Source organism: Sturnira hondurensis, unplaced genomic scaffold (assembly GCF_014824575.4).
Source record: "Sturnira hondurensis isolate 20B ecotype Veracruz unplaced genomic scaffold, ASM1482457v3 Scaffold0022464, whole genome shotgun sequence".
NCBI classification, from domain to species: Eukaryota; Metazoa; Chordata; class Mammalia; order Chiroptera; family Phyllostomidae; genus Sturnira; species Sturnira hondurensis.
Genome location: NW_028095095.1, coordinates 1,538,175 through 1,565,798, shown reverse-complemented (window position 1 = coordinate 1,565,798; position 27,624 = coordinate 1,538,175). Strand labels below are relative to the sequence as shown.

The following is a 27,624-nucleotide window of genomic DNA, read 5'->3' as shown; positions in this document are numbered from 1 at the left end:
CGAATTCAAGGTATTCCTGCTCTGCTATTCTGAATNGGACACCGTACACAGTCACGCCAGGCACGGTTCCCTTCACTTAATAGGAGAGGGGGCCCGCAAGCATGCTTGAACTTTATAACTCAGTGTACTGTTTTAATTTGATGTGTAGGACTTAATTTGTATTTTTGACTGAATTCACAAGATTCCATTATAAGAGACATCTATTCAGGTATTTTAAAAGGCAACAGGCCGAAGCAGACCTACTCAGAGGGAATTTAAAGCAGATCACTGCAACGATGCAGTTTCTGAAAGCTTTCTCCTTACAGCCACATTAACCTCTGGTTTTGAGAACTAAGGGGCGACCAACAATGGGCCTGGGCAGATGTTCTTGTGACATTCAGGTTGACACGAGGCATAACCTGAACTCGTCACTCTGACCCGGAGCCGTCATCCTTAGTCAGGGGCGGAACGGGGGGGGAGAGGGTCTGTTACTCACTTGGGATAAGGGGAAAATCATAGACGAGGCTTCTAGAATAGAGCAGTCACTGCCTATTTCTTGAAACTCTGGAAGAATTCAAGGGACCACCATGATTTCCCCCAGATTTCAATACTAACTCCGTGAGGATGCTTCAGAACCCATCTTGGTTTAATCTCGAGGGTGCGCTCGAGTGCTGTCCCAACTAGGACCGCAGCAGCGGCCGTGACACCGAGTAGCTCTGGGGTCTTCAGTCTGGTTGAACTTGGAACCTCCCAGACAATGTGCGTCACTGCTACACAGAGACATAGGTGGGTGCTCGCGTCAGTGGGGGTGGACACTGCTCTCCGTCATCAGTTACGGCGACGTTGCCAACAGGAATGCTTTTCAAAGCACTTTTCCATAAATCCGTTCAGCTGGTCCTTACAATCCCATGAATAATATGTTTTATATAATAAAGCAATTTATAAAGAAACTGAGTGCCACAGGACTGGTATGAGTGTCCAGTTTTGTTTTTGGTCACGCTGAAATTGGAATTCAAGGTATTCCTGCTCTGCTATTCTGAATATTAGTTTTTCTTCTTTAACTGGGAAAAACTTTAAAAAGTATAGATTTTTTCTTAAAAAAACAAAGCTAATTAGGTTCCTGCAAAAGGTGAGATCATTTGGTATTTGTTTCTCACCACCTAGATGAACAAGCGAGCAAAATATAATCACAGACATTGAAATTGAGAACAGGCTGATAGTGACCAGAGGGGAGAGGGTAGGGGATTATAGGGGCAAAGGGTGAAGGGTTTACAAGAACAAAAAGGACATGTGGATGACAACAAGGGGGGGTGGAAACGGGAGGGTGGTGGGGAAGGCTGGGGTGGTGGGAAAAGGCAGAAAACTGTACTTGAACAACAATAAAAGATGTAAAAAAAAAAAAAACCAACCCAAAGTTAGTTTAGAATGGAGTTGGGTGTGTTACTGGTCACAGGGATGAGGCGGAAGGGAACGGAAGACTTAAAAGAGTAGTCTGGTGTCATGAAGTTGGCAGAGAGAATGAGTCACACGGGGGCTTGAGCTGGTGACCCTTTTGTCAGGTTTATGTGACCCCCCTTTTTGGGCGACGAGCAGGAAGTAGTATTAGCTACTGCAGGGTAAGCGGCAGGTCATTTCTGCAAGTCTAAAGGAAGCATGTTTGCGCTGGGCTGCTCTGAACTTTTGAATATTAACATAAAACCTGGTAATGTTACAGTCAATGCAGAGCTCTCAGAAGAGCTCCTGTAACCAAAAAGCAGGGAGAACCTGTGATTTACATATTAGTATGCTGAGTGGGGGGGTCCTGAAAGTAGAAATGCAAAGAGTGGATGTACCATAAGGCATACAAAAAATTCTCAGGAAGTGAGGGTTCGGGAAAAAGCTGGGAAGATAATAAAATTTTGGCAAAAGGACAAAACGCTTCTCATTCTCTTTTTAAAGACACGTGTTTTAGAGCAGTTTTAGGTTCACAGCAAACTTGAGCAGAAGGTACAGGGATTCCCCACAGAGCCCTGCCCCCCACTGTCAACATCCCTCACTGGACTGGTACATTTGTCACAACCTATGAGCTTACAGTGACATGCCATCATCACCCAAAGTCCCTCGTTTACAGTGGGGTTCACTGTTGGGGCTGTGCGGTCTGTGGGTCTGGGCAGATGTATGATGTATGATGTATGATGACGTGTCCACCACTACAGCCCCATACAGACCCTTTCCACTGCCCTAAAAATCTTCTGTGCGCCCCCTACGGATCCTCCTTCCCCTCCCCCTAGCCCCTGGAAATCACTGATTTTTTTTTACTGTTTCCACAGTTTTGCCTTTTCTAAAACGTCATATAGTTGCAATCACACAGTCTGTAGCCTTTTCAGATTAGTTTCTTTCTCTTAATAATATGCATTGAAGTTTCCTCTACGTCTTCTCATGACTTGATACCTCATTTATTTTTAACATTGAATAACAGTCCAGTGTCTGGTCATACCACAGTATTTACCCAGTCGAGTATGGAAGGACATCTTGGTTGCCTCTGGGATTTGGTGATTACGAATCAAGCTGCTGTAAATGTCCACGCGCAGACTTCCATGTGGACGTTACGTTTTCAGCTCCTTTGGGTAAATGACACGAGCACGATGCTGGATCATACACAGGGTGAGCATACGCCTAGTTCTGTAAGAAACCCCCAAACTGCCTTCCACGGTGGCCGTGCCACTTTGCGTTCCCACCAGTGATGCTCGAGGAGTCCCTGTCCCTCCACATCGCTGGCACTTGGTGTTGTCGGAGTTCCCATCTGGATCACTCTCACGGCGCGTGGCGACTTCTCACTGTTGCTCTAATTTGCGTTTTCCTGTCCCCGTCTGCTGTGCAGCATCTTTTCATGCGCCCACTTGCCGCCTGATGTCTTCTTCGGTGAAGTGTCAGTTAACATATTTGGCCCATTTTTATATTTCCCTATTTTTCATATTGGAAACTAAAGAAAGAAAAGCTTCTTCAAACTGATCTAAATCCTAAAGTATTCTGTCCACTACTAACTTTCCAAAGCAATCTAATTTTGCCATGTGAAAAGCAATCCTATACTTCTCATAAAGATCAATTGTATTATTTAAGGGGCAACTTTATAAAATTGGGATATTTTAAAAATCTTGTCTTTTGATTTTAAGTGGTTTTTATTTTTGTCATGCTTGAGGCTCACAGGACTTCCTGAATTTTCAGACTTGAGATTCACTGGTGAGAAATGCTTTGCAAACTCCTGCCCCGGGATTAGATGCAACCCACCGCTACCAACCACGCCACCCCTGGCGGGGACGTACGAGCAGCTCCACCAGTAGCACCTTCAGAGAGGCAGGGTCACGCCCGGGTTTCATTCAGCACGTTCTGTCTCTCGTTCCCTTTGTCCCTGGGACCACACCTCCGCTTTACTCCAAACCTTGTCTCACCTATGCTGGCCTTCCTCACCGTCAACCTCCTTCCCTCGTAGCAGGTTTCCAGCAAATGTGCTCATATTCCACGAGAATTAGGAGCAGTCTACATGAGTGAATTAAATGATCAATTATCAAGCCACCTGACCTTACTTCACCCATACAGAATATGGATTTGTTAAAATGTACTGCTAATAATTCAATTTAATTGAGAAGCTGCCTGATGGAGCTAGAACAGATTAGGAGCTGTGTTATAGTTAGAGAACTCACCCCTTGTAAGAGTTAGGTGGAGGACGCCTTAAGGCTGAGCTAAACATTTTGCTACACCATGTGCTCAATGCTCATGGGAATATGGAGGTGAAACATTTAAAACGCCAAGCAAGGGGTGGCGTGGAGAGAGCTCAGTAGGCCCCAATCATTTCCACTCCTTGGGATTTGGTTTTAACTACAGGAAAAAAGGGTAAATACCATTTATCTAAATAGACCAGTATTACAATCAATTGCAGGTGACTGACGGAAGTAAAAATATGTGAGTGAGTTCAAAGCCAGGCTGACCCATAAAAGAGGCTGACGAAAAAGATTTGAGGGGTCGGCTCACAACCCAGCAGGCTTGGTCGTTTAGGAGAGTGAAGTCCCCCAGGCCAGGGGTGCCCAGGAAGAGTCGGGAGCTGAGACCGCAGCTGCCTGTTGGCAATGAGCCCAGGTGGACGGAGAACCTGCCGGCCAGGGCAGCCCTTACTCGAGGTGGACATGAGGAAGTGCCCAAGGGCACCGTGGAGGCTGGCGATGGACCCGCTCAGAGGGAGGATGAAAACATGGGTAATTTTAAAGCAAAATCCTGTGGACAGCTGAGTAGACTGAGTCCTTTTAGGCTCATGAAAGAAAGGAAATGCAGTTTCAGCCGAAATCATGGAGCTAACACGCAGGAAATGAGAGAGTGTTAGTTTTGTAAACCTTACATTATTCAGAGTCTTCATTATTGCTGAAACATGGGGAATAAGAATATCTAACAACACACATAAATACAACACAGGGGCAAGAAATCAGTTGTATTCAAGAGGGTCTAAAACTTGGTGGGTATTAGAAAAATGGCACGAACTTTAAAGAAACTGTTATTCCCTTTACAACCACTTCAGGTTCATAAACTGTTCTCTGTTACGGTTAGTGCTTCACAAGGGCTTGCTCTCACCCACTGAGTTTTAAAATCCCTTTCTCTAGGAAATTGATAGATGAGGTTTTTCATTTCCAAGACATGTTTTTTTTTTTTTTTTACCACCATCACATTTTATAATGAAGTCACCTAAACTTGCAAGCCATTTCTGCACTTTGACTCTTTGGAATCAAGTCGAAAGTATTCTCTTTCATCTATGTGTTCATGGACTTACACGTACATATTTCCTTGCTTTTCTTTTTTAAAGCTTTTAATCAGATTATTTTCATGATATCTTTCCATTGTACCCTAAAGTCTGAGGGTTCAAGAAACGTACTGAAGAGAAGGAACATTGTCCCTTCTTGAGAACTGCTCGAAGAGGAAAAGGAGAAGGAATTCTCCTCTTGTTCCTTTGGCCCCCCTCCCAACCCTGAAGCCTCTGGCTTCAGCAGGCGATGAAAGCAGCCAGGGAAGGCACCTCTCCCCCAGGGCCGAAACCCTCCGCCCGCTGGGATGGAGCCCCGGCCTTCAGACCTGCCGAGGAAGTGGTCAGTGTTGCCAGCAGCTGAACGAGGCGTACGTAGGGAAGAGAGTCTGAGATGCAGACCTCCACCTGTCTCTTCTTTTCCTCCCTCGGTTGTTTGTAACATTTTTCATCAGTTCATTTTCCCTAAAAGGCTTCACACCTTGGAAGGGTGCCCTCTGCCGCTGGGCCGTGCCCGGATCCTCGGAGGAAACACCGGCCGAGCTCTCTGCACTCACTCGCCTCCCTGCCTGCTACAGAACAGCCCTCTGGGAGGCAAGGTGGGGATCCTCTTCCTTAGAAGTTTTCTGAGGTCTCCTTCCACCAAAACAGAGTCCTGAAGTTGTTCAGTGTGTCCCTGTCTCCTGATGGGCTTGGTCTTAGAAAGCGACATTGAAGATGCGAAGGTGACCCATGATGGCTCTTGACAGGGACGGCTGCTTTGCCCCAGGAAGTGCACTAGTGGGCAGTGCCCCTGGGATATGGTGACCGTGGTCTCCAATTCTGACTCCCAGAAACTCTGCATGTTCTGCGGTCCCTCAGGGTTCAGGCGATGGAGGCCGCCTTCCCCTCCAGAATACATGGGATTCTTCAGAACACCATGACCGTGACCGTATTCTGGCAGACGGATGTTTTGCAATACTGCCTTTGTTCCTGAAGTAGTAAAGTGGGGATCCAGTCCTCAGAGGCAAGGACACNCCCCGGGGCCGAAACCCTCCGCCCGCTGGGATGGAGCCCGGGCCTTCAGACCTGCCGAGGAAGTGGTCAGTGTTGCCAGCAGCTGAACGAGGCGCACGCAGGGAAGAGAGTCTGAGATGCAGACCTCCACCTGTCTCTTCTTTTCCTCCCTCGGTGGTTTGTAACATTTTTCATCAGTTCATTTTCCCTAAAAGACTTCACACCTTGGAAGGGTGCCCTCTGCCGCTGGGCCGTGCCTGGATCCTCGGAGGAAACACCGGCCGAGCTCTCCGCACTCACTCGCCTCCCTGCCTGCTACAGAACAGCCCTCTGGGAGGCAAGGTGGGGGTCCTCTTCCTTAGAAGTTTTCTGAGGTCTCCTTCCACCAAAACAGAGTCCTGAAGTCGTTCAGTGTGTCCCTGTCTCCTGATGGGCTTGGTCTTAGAAAGCGACATTGAAGATGCGAAGGTGACCCATGATGGCTCTTGACAGGGACGGCTGCTTTGCCCCAGGAAGTGCACTAGTGGGCAGTGCCCCTGGGATATGGTGACCGTGGTCTCCAATTCTGACTCCCAGAAACTCTGCATGTTCTGCGGTCCTTCAGGGTTCAGGCGATGGAGGCCGCCTTCCCCTCCAGAATACATGGGATTCTTCAGAACACCATGACCGTGACCGTATTCTGGCAGACGGATGTTTTGCAATACTGCCTTTGTTCCTGAAGTAGTAAAGTGGGGATCCAGTCCTCAGAGGCAAGGACACGTGGGACAGACTGACAGGTGTCAGCAGGGAGGGGGGAACAGGGGTGGGGCAGTGGGTGAAAGGTGAAGGGATCAGCCACAGAACATTAGTGCACAGTCCCTGGACACGGACGACAGTGTGGGGATGGTCAGGGGAGGGGGCAAAGGGGAGGAAAAGACGATGTTGACACTATTGGCAATAGTGTCAATGATAAAAATAAAGTGAAAGAAAAGAGTGACAGGATTTAAAGCAACACAGAAACACCCACGAAACGGAAGGAGGCTGAGAATGAAAAGTGACATTTGTCCTTTCACCGACTCGAGCCAGGCTCTCTGCTTGGGAATCTGTTCACGCTGCTCGGTGGGACTCTCGCTGTGGAATCAGGCAGCAGGGATTCTGTGTTTCTAAAGAGCAGCCAACAGAGCTAAGGAATTTTCTCGGCGTTACACAGTCTGCCAGTGAGGAAGCTGGATTCAAACCCATATCTGATTCCACTACCCATTTTCTTTCTTGTTTTATTTTTTAAGATGTTATACTTTTAGAGAGAGGGGAAGGGAGGGAGAAAGGGGGAGAGGAACACTGATGTGAGAGAGAAATGAAGATCAGTTAGCCCTGGTACACACCCTGACTGGGGGCTGAGCTGCAGCCCGGGCATGTGCCTTGATGGGGAATTGAACCAGTGACCTTTCGGTTTGCAGGACAATGCCTGACCCACTGAGCCATGTCAGCTGGGTGCCATCATCCATTTTCTATGCAGGGGCATGAGATGCCCACACTCGGTTTCTTCCAGCACATCGAAGGCACGGGTCATACAATGCTAGTCCGTGTCATGAGTCCCACAGGGACAGCAACAGACGCAGTGGGACCCCCCGGGGTGTGGACTTCATGAGACCGCAAATGACGGAACAGTGCGGTTAGGAGCACCGTCTGTCCTCTTCCCGTGCAGTCCTGTGACCTTGGCCCTCCTAATTTTGGCCTTTACATGAGTGGCAAACAGATGTGTGGGAGGAAAACAGAACTCCCTGAACTCAGAAAATGGTGTCAGAGTATTTAAAGACACGTATTTTTCAACTGCAGTTCTGGTTTGGCAGACGAACAGAAAGAGTGTGAAGACAAGTGAGTTGGAAGACATTTCTGTGCCTCTCGATGACAAGTTCCCTCGAAACTGGGCTCAGCGAGGGGGCGGAAGACAAGTGAGTTGGAAGACATTTCTGGTTCTCTCGACGACAAGTTCCTGTGAAACTGGGCCCAGCGAGGGGCCGACCTGAGGGGCCGGTTTCCGCAGCCTGGAAGGCGCTGACGCTGCATCCACTGCATCTCAGACTCTCTTCCCTGCGTGCGCCTCGTTCAGCTGCTGGCAACACTGACCACTTCCTCGGCAGGTCTGAAGGCCCAGGCTCCATCCCAGCGGGCGGAGGGTTTCGGCCCTGGGGGAGAGGTGCATCCACTGCCCCAGAAGGCCGCGTGACTCTGATCGACCCCCGACACTGCCCCTCTCCCCAGGTCGAGAGGGTGCTTGTGCTGACTCAGAAGGGGTCCTTTCCCAACATGTTTTGCAGTTTTTAATTTTCCTTATTTTTTTTTGGCACAAGCCACTAATTGAGTCAAAGGTAAACTCATCCGGCTAAACAGACATTAAGAGGATATTTGGGTGCCTTTTGGGTGAACCCTGTGAGACGAGGTTGAAGGAAACCCACGGGCCCCACGTCACTCTGCCTCCATCCTGGCAAAGCTACCTTCCCACTTGTGAACATGCCTACTAAGCCCAGAGCTTTTGCACTAGCTACGTTAAGTTAACCAATTCTAAAAATGAGGGGCCCGTGACCTTCTTCAGATGGGCACTCACGCGGCGAAATCTCTCAGCATCAGTGCCTACTTGATGGCATTCAGGCATCATTTTGGCAATGGAACGACGGCATTAAATTAGCATCAGGCGCAAGGAATGGTAACTGCAAGACTGTCATTTCAACGAGTGCCAGATTAATGTGTTCTGCAGACCCACCCCACTGTGTGCCACGGGGAAACCAGGGAACCACGTTGTTCTGAGCAAACGCACGCTGCAATCACACCATTCAGTGTGGCAGCGTTTGTTGGACCGGCGTTCCTTCCCACCTCTGCTCGGGTCTCGTGCTTGCTCCTCAAACCCTGTCTGACCTCATCCGTGTGCCCCCTGGACAGCGACGCGGCCAGGAGCCTGTGTGTACACAGCATGTTATGGAACAACTCCTCCTTCCATGTAGTGCCTTGTGTGAACACTGCCAGTGAAGTGACCCTCCGCCTGTCTCTGAGAGTGTGAGCAGGCTGCTCGTGCAAAGCTCCTCAGGAAGAGAGACGCACCACCCACGGGAAGGAAGCCTCGCCCAAGCGCTGTCCGTTCACTTAGAAAGAGAAGACGGATTTGTATGCATTTCGACTGCAGTGCAGGGAAGGTAACGGTGCCTCCCTCCAGCCCCTCGTCTACCTGTGGGAAGTGAAGCCACAGAGCAGCCAAGTGAATCACAAAGGACATGACAGGCCTGTGCACTGGGCCCTCCAAGTCTGGCCTGCAGAGTTCGTTGGGGATTAAAGGAATCACTCGAGATTGAACAATAATAGCAATAACAGACGCTCCGTGCTGACCAATGAGATGGGGCATCTCAGTGCTCCTGCAGGGGAGCTGGGGCTGAGGACCACGCACAGACACCTCCTGTGTGAGGGTCACAATGATGAGCGTGACAGTCACTGGGCAAGAGGCTTTCTTGGGAGTCCAGCTAGAACCCAGTCTCTTGGCAGCCCAAGGTGAGGCCGTGGTGGGTGTTAAGAGCCTGGGCTGCGTTCGCGAAGGGCCTGCAGCGACTGACTCATCTGTCCGCTGGGCTGACCCCCTGACACCTCTCAGTGCAGGGGCCAGGCCTGAGTCCCCTTTCAGAGGCTGCTCTGTCGTTGCTCACCATTGAGGTGTGACGTGGCTATCTGATGGCCCTGTTGCAGTCGGTGCCCCGTGTGCTGCAGTTTAGAGTTTGCTTCTCTCATCCCATCTCATTAAACAGCAGACTAGGGACCGACGGGGACTCCCTCCCTGAGCCGGGAGAAGAGGTCCGACACCTTCCCTTCAGAACCCAGGCACACCGGTGAGCGGCTGAAAACCCCCTACGTTGGTGAAAGACACAGAAAGACGTGGGTGGCCGACTGCACCCCGGCTCCGCCTTACCTTTGTTGCAGAAGGTGCCATCGTACGCCGTGTGGGAGCAGTCGCAGGAGTAGCCGTGGTACTTCTCTACGCACTGGCCTCCATTCTCGCAGTTGGTCCCATAGCTGGTGCAGTGGCCCGAGCACCCGGACTTGAACCCGGAAGTGACCTTCGCTCTTTCCTCCAGGTCCAGCGTCACCCCGTTCATCCTCAGGGAGCGGATGCAGCCCAGGAAGCCCTGCTGGCCTCCGGCACCACCTGGGGACGACAGAAGGCACGCAGCTGAGACAGAAGGACCTCAGCTCTGCCTGGAAGAGGAGCGGGAGGAGGTGAGACGGCCAAGTGCAGCCAGCATTCTGACTTTGAACTTGGTCTTGCTTAATACAGAAACTGGATGCTTTCTCCCCTTAGGCTACAATGCCTATTTAAAAGAACCCATCTTCCGAGATGCATAAACTGGCCTGGAGGTACACAAAAACCGTGTGAGCTGATCTGAAAGTCTCGTGTGGTTTCCCACAGAAAAGAAGTTTACAGACATCTCTAGCTTCCTTGCTCTTCAATCCCTCAGTTCCACACCACCACCTACTGAAAGAAATACAAGAAGGCAGAGGGGCGTGACTGTGTTAACATAATTCACAAGTCGATAGTTGGAAGAGTTAAAGCCACTTGAAACGTGACCCTAAATGCTTGGGAGTCCGCAGCAAGGGCTCCCAGGACCGAGTCTGGGGTGGGCTGGAAGTTGGGATGAGTAACTTTTCACGAAGGCCAGCCACCGCGCACTTACTACCAGGTCAGGCTGGGTCCCACTGTCTTTGTCAGAACGACACTGAAAGACACACAGCACGAAGGGCAAGTTCATCCTGGTTTTCCAAGTCACAGAGTTAGATCAAGGTTCATGAGCATAGACATGTTAAAGTATTCTGAACCAACGTCACAGCAGGATTCACTGGAGCGTTACAGCCACGTAGATTTAATTGTGTCAGATTTAATTACCTTAGCTGTGTGTGTGTGTGTGTTTTTAAAGTAGTTGGTACAAAAGGAGGAGTTCAAGTTTATAAACATGTCCATACTTCAGAGTAACAACTTTCCCGAAAATTAAATGAAGTGAATAGCAGTTAATATTATAAAACAAAATATGATGGGGTTTTAGAAAAAAGATACTGTTAATAAAATAAAAGTTACTCTTTTAGTGAAGGCTAAGCAGTAGGTAGTCTATTCTATGTCTTACATCTTTAATTGCCTGATTCTCATAGCAACCCAGCAAGGTGGGTGGGCACTACACATCACTGTAGCCATTGTGCAGATGAGAAAACTGAGGCTCAGAGAGACTTAGAAGTTCATTCAAGGACTCCAGCTCCAAAGTGGCAACACTGTGTCAGATCTGCCTTATTCTCTAGCCTGTGGTCTTACACTTGGCTCTGTGCTGACCCCCTGATGCAGAAAAGCATCCGGGTCAGGGGCCCACAGAGGCCTGTGTTTGGGAAGTCTTCAAAAATGGAGTGGGCAGTGGGATCATGAGAGCTGGGTGAGGCTGGTTGTCTGGGGACTGATTCCTGTCACTCATTCTATTGTGCTGAGTGAAGTGCACGATGTCATGGACTCATCGGACAGGACTGGCGGATCACAGGCTTTATCGGCAGAGATGGGTTAGCATTTGCCCGGACCCGTACGTCCTTGGTCATGAAATGGAATGGAAACCCTCTATTATTTTTATAAAACCCAAGGCTTGCAGTTCTGTCCCTGGGTAGCAGGAAGATTTGAATAGTAAGCTTCCAGGGATTTTTGTTTAATAAAAACTGACTGAAAGGGGACTAACTGAAGAGTCCAATGCCCTTTCTGATCAAAGCTACGAGAGTAGATGGCAGCAGAGTTGTCAGAAACGGCCCCTTTGAAGGGTTTCCCATTTTGCAATCTGCTTGTCAGCCCAGCCTCGCATCTTTGTGCTGCAGGGAATGTGGGCCTTGGCCAGGGTTTGGGAGAATTGCAAACCTTTTATGTGTTAACATTTTAATTTGGCTTCTATCATGGCAGCAATTGTGGTTTGACGTTTGCAACAAGGGCTTGCCAAGGGCTTTCTGTCCAGTCAACGCCTCGCCATTTAAATTTTCATTATTAGTCAGTCCCAACTATTCCGCTCAAAATAAGCTGAAATTTAAAAACCATTGTTTTTAGGCATCTCCGGCTCTCTCCGCCTCATCACAAGGGTGAGGTTTTTCACTGTGGAGACTGTAAACACAGCGGCTCAGAGAGCTCTGCAGCGGGGCTCAGAGAACACACTCGCTCCCTGTCAGCGAAGTGCCTTTCCTACTCTCATCGGGAACACGCGTGGGAAAGACAAAACGAGGGAAGAAACGGGATCCCAACATACACAGTTTTGAAGTTGGCTTTTTTGCACTTAACACACCACGTTACGCTTTCTAAGCAACGCACTGCAGCTCCCCCTGTGAATGCACGAAAACCTAGCTTTTGCCCTTCCATCGCGCTGGGACTTTCAAGCTTATTCCAGTTTCCATTTTATATGATGCAGTGGGCGTACTGTAAAAAATATCGCTGTAAAAACCTTTCCACACCTATCCAGTTTTTATTTAGGAATAATTCTTACAAGTGTAATTGCTGGGTACAAAGGCACACACATTTCAAAGGCATTACAAATATATATTCCTCTAAGAAGAATTTATTGATTTATATTTCGTCAGTAGAGTAGGATACTTCCATCTTCTCCACACCAAGTCTCACACCAGGCACAAGACTTTAGAACTTATAGCCTTGGGGGAAAAACACCTCATTGGGTAAATGTGCATTGCTTTAAATGCTGTGATTTGAATGATTTGTATGTCTTACAAATTTTCCCTCCAGGCCCTTTGGTTTTTCATGTATGTTTCTTTTTGGGGGAGAATAAGATATGTTATATTTCTTATTTACTTATAACAATATTTGGGGGTTTAGTTTTATGTTATAAATTTGACAACTACGTTCTTCCAGTTTGTGTCTGTTAATTTGTATATAATGTCCTTTCTCCCATGACACTTTTGAATGTTTACACAGTCCCATCTGTCTGGTTTATGTGTACAATTTCTGCCTTTGGTATTAGACTTACACGGAAATTCTCGCATCCAAAGTAATCTAATTATTCAAACGCATTTTCTTCCAGCACTTTTCTAATTTTACTTCTCTGAACATTCCATTCTTTTAAACTATCTGGAATGTATTTAATTTGGAAATAATTCATATTCAAAGGGTCTCAGCAATAATTGAGAGTTTGAAGAAGAGATTAAGAGACTCCAAGTAAATGTTAATATGTCAAAAAAAGAGAGAACCACCTGGCAGAGCAAATGCATCTCACTTAGGTCGCATTCTATCCTCACCAAGGAAACGTTTCGACACAGGCCCGTACACTTCTGTGCGCACGCAGGCCTCGCTCCAGGCAGGGCTGCAGGGGCAGCGTTTCCGTTTTCTCTGCCTCTCTGCCTCCAGTTCCTTCTGGAGCTCTCTGAGGCTCTGCCCTCACCAGTCTCTCTCCCTGCCTTTGTGTTTCCGCATCCCTCCTTGTCAGGACTGCCCACTGTTTGGGGTCAGTTGTGCGGCTTTCATTAAACCTCTTAGTTCCTCCCAGCATCCACATTTTCTACCCGCACAGGAGGAGGTTGAACTAGGTGATGTCTGATTGCCTGTTGTGGACCGCTCTGCCTGGTTTTAGAAATTGTATCTCCACTCCCTGTGGCTAAGGGTGAGGGATGACCTTTAGAATGCCAGCTGCAGGAGACAAAGCTTCCTCTGGTAGCAAACGCTGCCTCAGTTTCCTCTCCCTGCCCCCAAAGCTTGGTAGGAAGTCAATGAGGGCTAACACCCCTCACAGTGGGGGACAACCTAAGCTAGACTCGATCACTTGGGAGGCCATCATGGAAGGACTCGGGGGCTGCAACAAGGAGCAATAGACTCTAGCCGCCCCCTCTCCCCTTGACATAGCTGGATTCCCCATGTACCCTGGGGGAAGTGCTTCCTGGCTCTAATTCCCTTAAGCCTGAATACCTGTTGGGGAGGGGTGCAGCTCCTTGCCTTGCTAGAGTGTGTCCTGGGGGAAGATCTGGTATCACAAAGACTTCCTGATAAACCTGTGAGATCTGCTCTGCTAAGAGTGCTTTCATTCATATGTTAAGGGTTTGAGCAAGAAACCCTAAAACTCTGTTTCTGACAGACTCTGAAACCCTCAGATTTCTTTGAAATGTTATCTACTGCTTGATCCTTGCCGCCCTGTATTCCTGTGTATTAGAACCCAATAAAAGGCCCTGGAGGAGGGGGCTTGAGGCCTTTTTCTCAACTGGCCGCTGCTGGCCTTTTCCCCTGTGAAACTGGCCACTGCTCACTTCTCCTCCCCAAGCAGATCATATCATGTCTCAGTCATATTTACTCTCCATATGTGGCACACTGGGGGACTTGCGAGGAAAGTCGCCCCCACAATTGTCCCAGCTCTGAATGACTCCAGTTGGTGATGGACAAGCTCTTCTCTGCTTATGTGTCTCTGCCTCTGTTTCAGGAAATTACTCTCAATTTCCCCTCAGTTTCCTTCTCTCTTCCTTTTTCTCCACTGCCTTGTTGCCAGACTTCACCCCCTTCCCGTCCTTAATTGACTGTAACATATGACTGTAGTCTAATTTGTATTTGTTGCCCTCTTTAACTAAAGTTTTGTGCTCTCTCTTTTTAATTCACAAAGCAGATAAGTGGGATGCCATTTCTCTTGAAAGAAAAACCTAAATAAATTACGCCCTTTTCTTACTTAGATAGCCCCTGATTTATTAAATCGGTCAGTGAGCTGAAAAGTACTCTTACTGATCTAGCCGATATGAAGAAGAATCCTTTGTCCTGAAAATGGAGGTGACATATTATGCAAAAGATGTTAAGGCACTAGAACCAGTGATAATTATTGGAGCTCAACTCACGTGCCCCACAGAAATCTTTCTTGATGACGCATGTCATGGGGTTAAATCGCCGATCTGCCGCCAAGATGCTGCCTCACCCTCGGTAGTTAGAAACCCAACACGCTGCCGTCGGAGAGGGGCCGGGGCTGCACACGCATTCATGAGCCCGCAGTCGTCATCCAAGATGAGATGCGGGTTTGGTTTGTAGTTGCTTTTCATGGGAAATGCCATTCAAGTGTTGCGATCAAGATCAATTATGAAAGTTCCGTAACTGCCGTGATGAATGACACACCGTCACACGCACAGAGGAAGGAGGCGACCCCACCGGGTGTTGCGTTAAACGAGGGAGAGAGGCGGGCCCAGAGGAACTGTGAGGACACGCTGTTCCCGACGTCAGAGCCTAGGGGTTTCCGGAGACCCTCCGGTCCTGCCTGGGCGTCGGGGTGGAAGCCCGAACCCCAACGTGGCCGGCCGTACTTGGGGACAGGGGCTCTACAGTGGCGATTAAGGTCGAAGGAAGTTGTAGGGTGGGTGTTCCGTGTGAGAGGCCAAGCCACAAGTGTGCGCACATGGGGAAACAGCCACATGTGACACCTGAGAGAAGGCAGAGTCTTAGGAGAAACCAGCCTTGCCTGAACCTTGACCTCAGACTTCCGGTCTCCAGAACCGAGAGAAACGTCTTTCTGTTGCTCAGGTCCCTGGCGTTGTGTGATGGCAGCCTGAGCAGACGATGACAATGAGTACAGGGCTCCCTTCAAGCGTGGCCTGCTGCAGGCCCCTCTGAGACAATGACCTTGGAGTCTCGGGGGAGCTGTGGGGTGTCTCTCTCATCTGCTGTGTGCCACGGTCTCGGGCCTGGGGGAGCTGGCAGGGACACCCTGAGCCGGGGCCTGCAGTGGTACAGAAAGGTTGGTGCGAAACCGGGCTGGGACTTCTCCGCCCAGGTGACCCAGCGGACCTGGGCTCTCCTCCTCCGCCACCGTACCTGGCCCCTGCAGGTGAGGGGGTAAGAGCAGCTACGCGCTCGGGTAGGCTGGGCCTCCGGGACTTTTGGACACTGCGCCTGCTGCATCTCCTGTCCTGTGCGGGACCACGGAGAGCTGCCATTGTGGACCCACGAAAACGCCGTGTGGCTCCAATGCAGGTGTGCAGAACACAAGCCCACTTCTCTGGGCCAGCTGAGAACCTCAGGACAGCAGGCTTTTGCAGCAGGCAGGCAGTTCCAGGGGTCAGGTCATACCATTCAGTGTGGCGCTGCGTGACTGACAGGTACTGATTGGGGCCTCTGCCAGCTGGACATTGGCGGGAGTGCGTGAAAACGCTCTGCCATGCAGAGAGCCAGGGTTTGGAAAACTGCTTTTGCAGACAATGCTCGTGAGTGCTCATTCCTAACTTCGTTCAATAGGATGGATTTTTTTAGTTCATTATCACTGCATGGATTTCCTAATGTCCTCCAAGTAAAGGACATGAGGAATATACTGCATCCGAACCATTTAAACTAGAAGAAAACTTCAACATGGAGGGAACACTGGGTTTCTGAGAGCGGAGAGCACTCCTGCCTGTTGAACGGCGAGCGGTCCTGTGAGGGGGACGGCGCCGAGGTCCGAGCTCCCTTTCAAGGCTGGGCTGGCGGGACGAGCGTGACAAAACATTGCTCCTTCAAAGCCAGTGTTAACTGGATCCTCGCTGCACCGGGTCCTGCCCTAAACCTACCACGCTTTAGCTCTCGGGGCAGAGCACACGGTTGTCCCCGCGTTACAGGCGAGGAAGCTGACTCGGCGGCCGTGGGGCCTGCAGGCCTGCACACGTGTCACACGTGTCACCCAAGGCCGCCGCCTTCACTCTGGGGCTCGCTGCACAGGAGGGTCTCTCTTCTCCCCTGACGAGTTTCCAGGCTCAGCTGTGCTGAGGGACAGAAGATGCTGACGGAGTGACGAATATCCGAGATAAATCGTACTCACCACCTGGCAGAGTACGAGGCCACGAGGATGGCTGAAGCCGAACAAGGAGCTCACGGCTCAGAGCCGGGGACAGGACTGCCCAGGCTGTCCTCTGGGTCCTCGAAGAGGAGGCGCTTCTTCGGTGCCTTTATTGCCATACTTTTCCCTCCCGGTGCAGGGCCTACTGCTGCAACTTGGTGTGGGCTCCGGCTGCTGGGCAGCAGCTGGTTGGTCACCTCCTGACACCCGTCTGGCAGCGCCGGTCCAGAGCATCAGGGTCTGTAGCTGTGCTATGTCCCCATGTCCCTCCTGAGAGTGGGACTGAGAGAGGCTGCAGCGCTCACCCTGCATTTCCCAGAGCCAGACCCAAATTTTATATTATGAATCGTTATTGCAGTTAACTTCAGTGCAAACCCCAATTTTAAGTATACCAGCTTAGGACTCTGTCTATTCATTTCTTGTAGAAATGTCCGTGTTATTGCTCCTATTATGGGTCCTACTGGTGGATTCTGCTCATCTTTGGAGCAAAACAAGTGTTTTCTTCCTGCTGATCCTAACGTACCCCATGCCTCCCGCTCCCCCCATCCTCTCCTTCTGTCCATCTTTATTCTCTATCTTTAAAAGTACTTCTTTTAGCAACCACATCCAGTCTCTTTTCATCATGGTCAGGACTCCCCAGTGCTGTTTTCTCCTGCCCGTCGCCTCGTCTGTCACTCTCAGGCTCCGACTTCAAAAGAAGCCTTTGCAAGCGTTAGTCCCAGGCCAAGGCTGGGGTTGTGCACGTGGAGGAGTCAGCGTGAGCTCTGCTGACCAGCCTTGGGGATACATGAGGGGTCCAAGGGAACTGGGCGGAGGGACCCGAGAGGAAGCCCGAGGCTGGAGAGGCGGGAAGGAGAGCAGCGGGCAGAGAGGCTGAGGGCAGAAGGGTGGGGGTGCGGGTCAGGGCTACACGGAGGGCGCGGCTGGGCATGGGGGACGAAAGGCAAACAGGAAAACGGGCAAAGGCTACAGGACTCGGTCATGTCGGAGGCAGACCTGTGGGCGGAGTGCTGAGAAACTCACGAGGGGGACGGTGGCGAGAGAAGAGGCTCAGTGGGTCCTGGAGTGAGTCACTCACAGCTGTCCCTGTCTGGGGTGGGGGGCAGGCAGTCTGAGGTTGTGTGTGGGGACACCAGGGGTGGGGACAGAAAGGGATCGAGACACAGTCAGACGGCAACCAGTGGTTCCACGTCCTGAGGCAAGAGTTTTCTCTTCGTGGGGAGCACAGCCGAGGCCGAGCGTTTGCCTTGCGCTCAGCTGGACGACGGTGGAGAGGACGAGGCCACCTCGTGGGAATGCACATGCCCATAAGGAAGAGAGGCGAACACTGCGAGGCGTGGGGTGGACCCAGAATGGGACACAGCCATACAACATTCATGGGAGGCTGAGTGGGGGGGCGGGACACAGAATGCGGCGTGAGGCACAAGGAATACGTCACAGCAAGGCGGTGCTCTGAGCCCTCCCAGAACATACACAGGCTTCACACAAATGCATAACATCACACCTAACACACGTCCAGCTGGGTCCCAGAGACGGGGAGAGAACGGAACTGGGCACCGTGGAAAAGAGGGGAAACAGCAAAGTGAAATTAAATGACAGAGGAACACCGCCAGGGTGTGACAACGGGGCCAGGAGACGGAGTGTGAGGCCGGGACGCGGCTGCGTCCCCGGGGACCCTGAAAACGAGGCGCGGAGGGAGGAGGGGCGAGTGAGGCATTTAGGGGGAAGCAACTCTGTCTATCTGAGCTACTGACCGTGGACACTCTCCCCTCGCGTTCTCAGCTGCCATAGGATTGCGGGGCTGTGAGTGCCCACCCCTCCTCAGTATGTGTCCCTTTTCCTGTGTGACAGGTGCCATTCATTACCAGGAAGTTGAGGCCAGTCCTTAATTGAAAGAGTGAAAAATCTATATGGGAAATTACTTGATAAATTTGTTGAAAAAAATGTATTTTCATCTTGATGGCAAAACAAAAACATGTTCCCAAGATCTGACCACTCCAGCTGTCAGGAGAAAATGGGTGTGGATGGCCACAGAGTTGGTCGTGTATTTTTTAAAAGGTAAAAACTGGGTCTACCATAGCTCCCTTAGTAGGGTATAGCCCTACCTGTAAACTAGGCAGCTGCACTGGCAAAAGTGAGTGAGTCCCGACCAGGAGAGGGCGAAGGGTGGGAACACCTATGGCTAGTCTTAGTAGGGAAGGGCTGGCCTTCCCTGGAGGTGGGGAGGTGGGGAGGTGAGGGGGGTGGAGGGGTGTCTTTGCACCGAGAGGAAAGCTGTGGCCTCCTGCGAGGCCTCCTGACTCCAAGAAGGGGGACACGCTGAGAGACAGACGGAACTGCTAACCCCGAGACCAGCTGTGCAGGGTGAGGTTTTTGTGGGGCAGCTTCTCTGGTTGGTTTGTGGCTTTGGTTTTTGGAGGCAGTTTATTGATTTCTTCTAGTGTTATTGTTTTGTTTCTACTAGATTTTATCTAGCAAATCATTTTAGTTTACTTCCGGACCTCTAGGCATGACACCGTTCCCTCTCCCTGCCTGTAAGGCTCGAGGCGGAAACTCAGCAGCAGGACCCCAGCTGGCATCTCACAGCTGCCGAACAGGTGAGACCTCAATTTCTGGGAGGGGGACCGAGAGCCACTAGGACCGGGCGGGGCTGAGGGGCTGTCTCTCATGACATTCTGACATTCCCTGTGACTTTCTTCCAGGCCTCCGTCATGCTTGATTTCAGTCTGTGGCACCTGGTGAAAAACGTATTCCCAGAGACGGCAAATACCTTGTTTTTGCAAGAAGAATTTTGGAGAAAGTTTATAAGGAAAAATACCTTCTTGCTTTGGAGATGGGATTGATTTAAGTTTGNGGCATGACACCGTTCCCTCTCCCTGCCTGTAAGGCTTGAGGCGGAACCTCAGCACCAGGACCCCAGCTGGCACCTCACAGCTGCCGAACAGGTGAGACCTCAATTTCTGGGAGGGGGACCGAGAGCCACTAGGACCCGGCGGGGCTGAGGGGCTGTCTCTCATGACATTCTGACATTCCCTGTGACTTTCTTCCAGGCCTCCGTCATGCTTGATTTCAGTCTGTGGCACCTGGTGAAAAACGTATTCCCAGAGACGGCAAATACCTTGTTTTTGCAAGAAGAATTTTGGAGAAAGTTTATAAGGAAAAATACCTTCTTGCTTTGGAGATGGGATTGATTTAAGTTTGAATATGAGTATTAACTCAGAGATGTAACAAAAAAATAGGTGCAGGGTGGGCCCTGCGCAGACAGAGGGCACTGGCTGTGCATCTGGGGCACAGTCTGGAGGGGGAGTCACAGCCTTACTGTTGACGGACAGTAGCAAGGGGAAGACAGGAAGCCAAGGGTGACCCGAAGTTCTGGACTCAGCAAAAGTGGGTGGGCAATGATGTCCTTTCCTGCACTTCCCTGCTCCCCAGTTGCCCTGAAGACACTGTTTATCCCCGAGTCACCAGCCAGGCCTCCGGTGCAGCCCGGAAGACCCTGGAGGAGTGAGAGTTAATCTGTCAGCTCCTTTGGGCCCACATCTCACACCCCCAGAGCAATTCAGAAGGGGTCTGAGCCAAGTGAGCTGAGCCTGGACATTTGTTGTTATTTAACAGTCACTGAGGAGCTTGGCTTCTTTCTGAGGCTTTCTAAAGCAGCCTTCAGGTCTCCTGAACTCTGACCTCTTCCTTAAATTACCACTAAGAACAGTGACATGCTCTGGCCTGGCTGAAGCTGGTTGCAAATTCACCGCCTGCCAGCCACCTGCCCTGCGTGGCCTACTCACCTGTCTCCTATGGCTCATGCTTGCCCTCTCCCTGGCCAGGCCCTGGGCAGCCCACCGGGCCCGGGCCTTACAGCCCGGACCCCGCTACCTCAGCAGCCAGGACCCTGAACTCCCCGGCAGGTGTCTGTGCCATAAAGGGCTTTGGCTCAATCCAGCCTGGTAGAGCTAATGACCCTGAGCGTCTTAGCCACTCTTCGAACACAAAGAAAACTGGCCTGGATGGCCAGGATGGCCAGCGGCTGCCACCCAGGCCAGGGTTCCGAGTTCCCAGTCTGGCTGAGGCACCGGGTCACCACGGGCGGGGTGTGGGGGACACGGAGGAGGAAGAAAGCTGAGAGTGGAAGGTAAACTATGGTGATGACGCAGTGCGGACTGACCGTGCTGTGGCCTCTGCGGGGCTTTGAGTAGCTTTCCTCACCGCCCCCAGAGACGCAGGCACACGCCCCGCCTTAACATGGAGACACTGAGTGGCCCATTGATGGCCCCTCGCCCAGGTAGCTCGGGGGTGGGACTTGCCACGCTGCCAGCCGCGGGCACTGTGGAGGGGGCCCTGTGCGGCAGTGCGGGCCTTTCTGTCCNGTCACCACGGGTGGGGTGTGGGGGACACGGAGGAGGAAGAAAGCTGAGAGTGGAAGGTAAACTATGGTGATGACTCAGTGCGGACTGACCGTGCTGTGGCCTCTGCGGGGCTTTGAGTAGCTTTCCTCACCGCCCCCAGAGACGCAGGCACACGCCCCGCCTTAACATGGAGACACTGAGTGGCCCATTGATGGCCCCTCGCCCAGGTAGCTCGGGGGTGGGACTTGCCACGCTGCCAGCCGCGGGCACTGTGGAGGGGGCCCTGTGTGGCAGTGCGGGCCTTTCTGTCCCATCCCTACACACGTGATCAGGAACAGCTCAAGGTGGAAGAAGTTCTGGGAACCAACCAATCCAACTGCGTTGCAAGAAGGAGAAAACAAAACACCAGACTCGAAGAAGGACAGCGGTGACCTGTGGCCACGGTGACACTTCCCGTTGGAGCTGCACTGTGAACAGCGCCAGGCGCCTGGACCCGCCCTGAATGGTCACATGTCGGGGGGATGCACACTGCGCCCACCTCGGAGAGGACAGGAACGAAGAGCCGGGGCGTGACACTAACTCTTTCCCATTGAGTGAAGACCGCGTCGGCTCATTGGGGCAGCCCACCGTCCGAAACGTCTGTCCCCAAGGTCGCCGGTGGTTTCATAGTTACTAAACTCAAGGGGCTCCTTTCTAGTCCGACCGAGCCCACGGCACCTGCTCCTTATGGTCCTAATAAACAAAGAGCATCTCACAAAACCCCCGTTTCCACCCGTCTCCGTCTTTCCTTGCCTGTTCTTTCTGTTCTTTATTCCTCTTCCCGAGATACTTTTTGCCTGTCCCTTAATGCAACTGTTCTGCCGAATCCTGCCTTGGCCCTCTCCCCTTTTTCTGCCTTGTTCTGGCTTAGACAAACCAGAAACTTCCTGAGACCATAATAAATGTGTCCCCTCGTGCTCTCCATGTTCACTTCACTTGGTCTCCCAAATTCTTGGTGACAACTGCAGTCAGGGAACAGGCAGGGACAAAAGTGAAGCTGGGCCTCTACACCCAGGGACAAGCCCTAGGAAACGGACAGCTGGTCTCTGAGGGCCCTGTCGTGACGCAAACCAGGGAGAATGACCAGCGAGCTCGGGACGGGCAGGGTTTTGGAAGAGACTTGCCTTCGGTAGTCTGGGCAAGACACAATGAGAAAGGGAACCCCGCTCACAGTGTTTAGGAGGAATCGGTTCAGTGACCCTGACGTCAACTAATAAAAAATGACTTAGAAACGACGTGTGATTCTGAGAACTGTACACCGAGGGAAGGGTTGGGAAGGGGCTGGCCCTGGCTGGGGCAGCGGGGGCACCACTGCCCCGCGCAGCCGGGCCTCTCTCCTGGCCCCCCACTCGCAGACCTGTTGGCAAGTCGGTCTCACGTCCCAAACCAATGGACTAAGCCAGCACCTCTGTAGTCTGCCCACGTGGCTGCAAACAAGTGAATGTGACCTTTTAAAAATGACTTTCTAATGTTCTTAAAGCGTTTCCGCACAACCACAAAAGACACTGTGGGGACTCTGGCCCTTGTTACAACGCACTGACCCTCGGTGTGTTTCGGCCATCGCGGGTTATGAAAGGGAACAGCGACCGGGTCATGCCTGGCTTTGCTTGCTCTAAGACTGCCATGGTTGACTGACTTCCTCAATGAACAAACAGAAACTCGGGCGGTACGGGGGCGGGCCTCAAACTCCTTCAAACTTGCTTTTTTCTCATTCAAGGGGGAAAATGGCTAATTTCCTAAAGTCCTCGTTTCCTGGAAAACAAAATGTAAAATTTAACTGGCCGTGGCAATGGCCGTTGACCTGCAGCAACGTTAGGTTGGCTGGGATAGGCCCCAGGCAGACTAGACTGGGAGCTGGACCCGCGTCCTGCACAGGCTGCCTCAGCCGGCTGTTCACGCGTCTTCTCAGACCTGGTCTCTCTCTGGTGAGGGCGGAGCCTCTGTGAGGAGTCTGGAGAAAGGCAGCGGGTTCTGCTTGTCGGTTCCAGCAGACCTGAGCTTAGGGAGCCCATTTTCCTCCCCTCCCCTGTCCCCTCCTTCCTGCTGTAGTCACAAGTGTCCTAAGTAACAAAGGCTTTTCTCCTGCTCTAAAACCATAAACCTGCACAGACCCTGGGCACCCCTGGCTGCCCTCTGCTTCCGCAGATGAGCACTGAGCCACAGCCGGGGGAAGTGGGACGGGACGTCGGGCTCCTGAACCCTCCTCCTCCTTCCCATCTGTTGTGGAAGAGACGACGAGAGGCCTGGACACTTACTTCTGCAAAGAGGTGTAGCCAGACTCTCCACGGGCTGCATTGTGTTTTCCACTGGGAAGGGTCTCAGAAGCAGCAGGGGACGTGGCGGGGCCCGCTACCGGTACTCACCCACGAACAGCTGGCTGTAGAGCTCCAGGCGGGTGTGGCCCTCGGTCGGCGCCTTTCGGGTCTGCTGCGGCAGCCGGTCCACCTGCAGGCTGGCCTGCTGGACGTTCCTCTCCGCGATGACCCGGTGCCACTGGTCGTCGTTGAGCGGCGTGGGCGACCTCACCACAATCTCCACGGGCCCGTTCCCAACGTCAAATGAGAAGGACACTTCTGTGGCAGCTGCGGAGCAGGAAGCGGGAAAAGCCCTTGAGTGTTTTTCCTCCCGGACACCACGCAGCCGAAGGAAGTCATGGCAAGGGGGGGAAAGGAACCTCAGCACGTCGGCTGCTGCCAGGTCCCTGGCAGAACCATGCGAATAAGGACAGAGCATCAGTCCATTATTAGCCATTAATAGCCAAGCGGGGGACAGAGTTGTACTGGGGGCCCAGGAAGACATCTGTTTTCTCTTTAGAAGCCCATTGAGAAGGTGCCATCACTGACTCTAGATAATGAAAGTGAGGTCTGGAGAAGTTCAGGACGTCTGGGGGCCCACGGCCGAATCAGCAGGGAAGCTGGGGTGTGAACCGAACCCAGCTTTGGGGTTGCTCACAGCCCGGGGCTCTGACTCTGCAGCCAGCACAGCTCCTGGGCAGAGCTTGGTGTGGCCCTTTCTCCGCCCCACCCTGCAGACTCGGGCTCGGCTGGTCTGGTGGAGGCACTGGCTTTCCTAGAAGCTGCCTGGAAAATATTAATAGATTGCTGGAGTGGAGATCTACCGCTTTGGGAGAATTCACAAACTCTACTTCATTAAACTAATCATTGTAGCTCCTACTGGAGGTTAGGGAGTTATGAATTGTTGATGAATGTAAATGAAGGTGACCTGCATCTTTAAAAAAATTCTCACTCAAGGACACACTCATTGATGTCCGAGAGAAGTGAAGGGTGGGAGGGAGGGAGAGAGAAGAGAGCAGGAGGGTAGGGGAAGAGAAAGAAAGAGAAGGAGAGAAACATCTGTTGGCTGCTTCTCACATGCACCCTGACTGGGGATCAAACCCCCAACATAGGCATGTGCCCTGACTGGGATTTGAACCAGCTGCAACCTTTTGCTTTGCAGGACGGTACCCAATCCACTGGGCCACACTGACCTTCATCATTTTTTTAAGGTGACCTGCATCTTTTCCCCAGCACTCGTGGCTGCCTGAAGGGAAGCTGTAAATCCCTGCAGAAGAACACTTTCTAGAATCGTCTGTGCCACAGTCCGGTCGCTCCCCATGGGGATGCTGGGTCCATCTCGGACCCCGCCCGCCAGCACTGACCACAGACCACGCTCTCTCACAGATCCGCTCGCTCCACAGCAACCTCCTCCTGCAGTGAGTCACCTTTCAACAGCAGGGAATGGACGGGCAACTCTGGTTCTAAGTATTTCTCCTGCGTCACATTTTAGCCTTCTGTTTAAGTTCCCGAGGTTCATGAACCTGGTTTTTAAACGTCTGTTGCTGTTGCGGTGGCAGGAGAGGCAGCCTCACGCAGCAGCAGCAGCAGCAGCACACAGGCCTGCAGGCCCTCCAGCTCGGCGCCTCCCTTGTGGCAGACACTGGGGAGGTGGCCGGTCCAGCGACGCTCCAGCTTTGCTTACGAAGAGATTTAGCCGCTCCATCTACCGGCAAGCCTCCACCTAATCTCTGGGCAGTCTGACTTTTCCCCCTGGGCTAATGGAAAATTCAGCTTCTCTGGACCGGTCCCATTTTGAGATGAAGTCACAAGCCATAAGACCTGTAATCTAACAAGGGCAGTGGGCTGGACTCCCCAGGGCCCCCACCGTTCTGCCTCTGGGTCAGGCCCCTCCCAGCCCCAGGAACTTCACTGGGCTCCAGGGACATGAGACGTGGAGCTCCGTCTAATCGACGACCGTCCCCGTCCCCGGGAGTTCTGATCCCCTGTGTCACTAGGAAGAGGGCTTTCGTTTTAACAACTGCAGTGGTTCCTCACACATTCTGGTGAAACGCCCCTCTGGACTGGGATGGGGGCCGGTGACCGTCATTCATCCAGGTGTGTAGGAAGGGGTGACTGGAACGCAGGCTGACGATCCCACGACCCACACGCTGAATGATCCTCCCCCGTGTTTCCAGTATCGTCAACGGGGAAAAGGTGTCCTCAGTCTGAAGACTGGACCCGCTACGTTTTCGTGGGGCTCTATTTCGGCAGATGCATCGTAAAGCGGAAGTTGTGGGAACAGCCAGAGGACAAGGGTTCCCGAGCTAAGTGGAGAAGACTGTTTCATTTTAAAGGTACCAACAGCCACCAGGAAAACAGAATTCGGGGGTAAACTGAGTTTAACCCCAGGTCTGACTTGGAGGGACCCATGCTGCTGAGGTCTCCTCTGCTCCTCCCCCTCCTGCTGTGACGAGCTCTGGTCCCGGAACCGGCCATCGTCTCTTCTCTGCTGGTCACACGGGGCCCGTTTCTTCCTCTGGGCGATAGGTCTTCTTAACGCCAACACTTCCTTCTAGAGCAGGAACGTGTCCCAGCCCCTCCTCAGTCACGTCGGCTCAGTGGGGACTGAAGCCCGGGACCCTGTGGGAACACGGCTCTCCTGGGAGCCCCGTCTGGGCTGTGTTGGAGCAACGTTCACAGCTTTGGCACACCTGTCTTCCCCGGCGCTGCCAGGGTGGGGGGAATGGGCTGCGGGCCTGGGGTGGGGGCGAAAGGTCAGTCCCTTTCCCTCGGTCATTCAACGTGAGCTTCCCTGACATCACTAAGGGCCGCCTTTGAGACAAACCCCATCACCCTGGCACATGGGAAGTGCGCTCTAACAGCATCTGAAGTTCAGTTTGCGGCCGATTGCTCCCGGGCTTCTGGGTGAGAGGCACTGACGTTTTAAAGGAGATAATTAGAGAGAGTCAGNTGTGGGAACACGGCTCTCCTGGGAGCCCCGTCTGGGCTGTGCTGGAGCTACGTTCACAGCTTTGGCACACCTGTCTCCCCCGGCGCTGCCAGGGTGGGGGGAATGGGCTGCGGGCCCGGGGTGGGGGCGAAAGGTCAGTCCCTTTCCCTCGGTCATTCAACGTGAGCTTCCCTGACATCACTAAGGGCTGCCTTTGAGACAAACCCCATCACCCTGGCACATGGGAAGTGCGCTCTAACAGCATCTGAAGTTCAGTTTGCGGCCGATTGCTCCCGGGCTTCTGGGTGAGAGGCACTGACATTTTAAAGGAGATAATTAGAGAGAGTCAGAGAGCAAACGAAAGGGAGGCAGCGTCAGAGGCACCGGGGCTGGCGACGGCGGCCTTCCATATCGGGCATCTCTGGTTGGAGCTGCCCTGTTTCCGCCCATGACAAGGGCTTTCTTATACATGGAAATGATTCTTATTGCCAGAGGGAAGCATTTGAGGCTTGGCTGTGCCTCGTGCGGCTCATCAGAGAGGACGCCGTAGCAAACACTGGTGTCAGGTACAGGGAGTGTCTGGGGTTCCTCCTCCTGGCCAAGAAACCAGCTGGCCTGCCACCGACCCACGGAGGGACGCTGGCTGAGGACGGGGGACTTGTGGACCACAGACAAGGGACCTCGTTATTCACAGTGTAGCAGGTAACATGAACTCAACGTCCACACGGGTTTCCCTGGTCTCCCACGTCCCCTGGGGGCGTGTGAAGCAGCCCAGGCGAAGGTTGGGTCACAGCCGAGAATTCTGAACCTAGGAAACTGCAGTCTTTTTAAAAGGCTGCTAGCAAACTCGCTCACCTTCTTCCCTAGGGAGAGAGACCGGAGCTTCGTCATCCTGGCCAGAAACGGGTCTGCCCTCTGTTTTGGAGGAGGGCTCCAGCTGCCACGGCTGCCGGCTCTCTGTGCACCCTTAAAGGGGCGTGAGCAGAACTCGGTGCCTCTCGCTCAGAAGTCAAGCAGAACCGGGACCCCAGGAAACACTTTCCCCAACAATTAGCCACTCCCCACCTTTCCTTCGTGACCTGACCCAGTCCTGCCCAGGAGTCTATGTGCTTCCACAGACCCTTCAGCATCAGGTAAGGATGGCCCTACCAGGTTGAACTTGGACTTGACTAAGTCAAACATGGCGATTCCCTGTTCCTAATCTTGTTAGGATGGGATGGGACATAAGATTCCCCGCTGGCCAATAAAACATGAGAGGGGTTCTTCAGGAGGTCTTTCGGGACAGATTTCTTAGCTCATCAGAGAAGAAACAGTCTCTCTTTTACTACTCGATCTTGAGTGAAAGTTATGTCCTCGTGCTGCTGAATCCACCTTGTCAACACCAGACTCGGAGGAGACAGGGAGGGCAACGGGAGGAACCTGGCAGTTTGGTGCCACTGGTCCTCCCCTGAATTATTCCCACGGCCACCTCCAG

At 52.2% G+C, this 27,624-nt stretch overlaps 1 protein-coding gene across 1 annotated transcript in view; it reads right to left on the bottom strand.

Annotated features, from left to right (window-relative positions):
- CNTNAP2 (contactin associated protein 2) overlaps nt 1-27,624 on the bottom strand; it is a 1,160,842-nt gene that overhangs the window by 150,285 nt on the left and 982,933 nt on the right. The window contains exons 17-18 of the mRNA XM_037035585.1: nt 23,288-23,506; nt 9,669-9,905 (exon numbers count right to left, since the gene is read on the bottom strand). Coding sequence (XP_036891480.1) covers nt 9,669-9,905; nt 23,288-23,506 — 456 coding nt within the window. The remainder of the gene's footprint in view (nt 1-9,668; nt 9,906-23,287; nt 23,507-27,624) is intronic.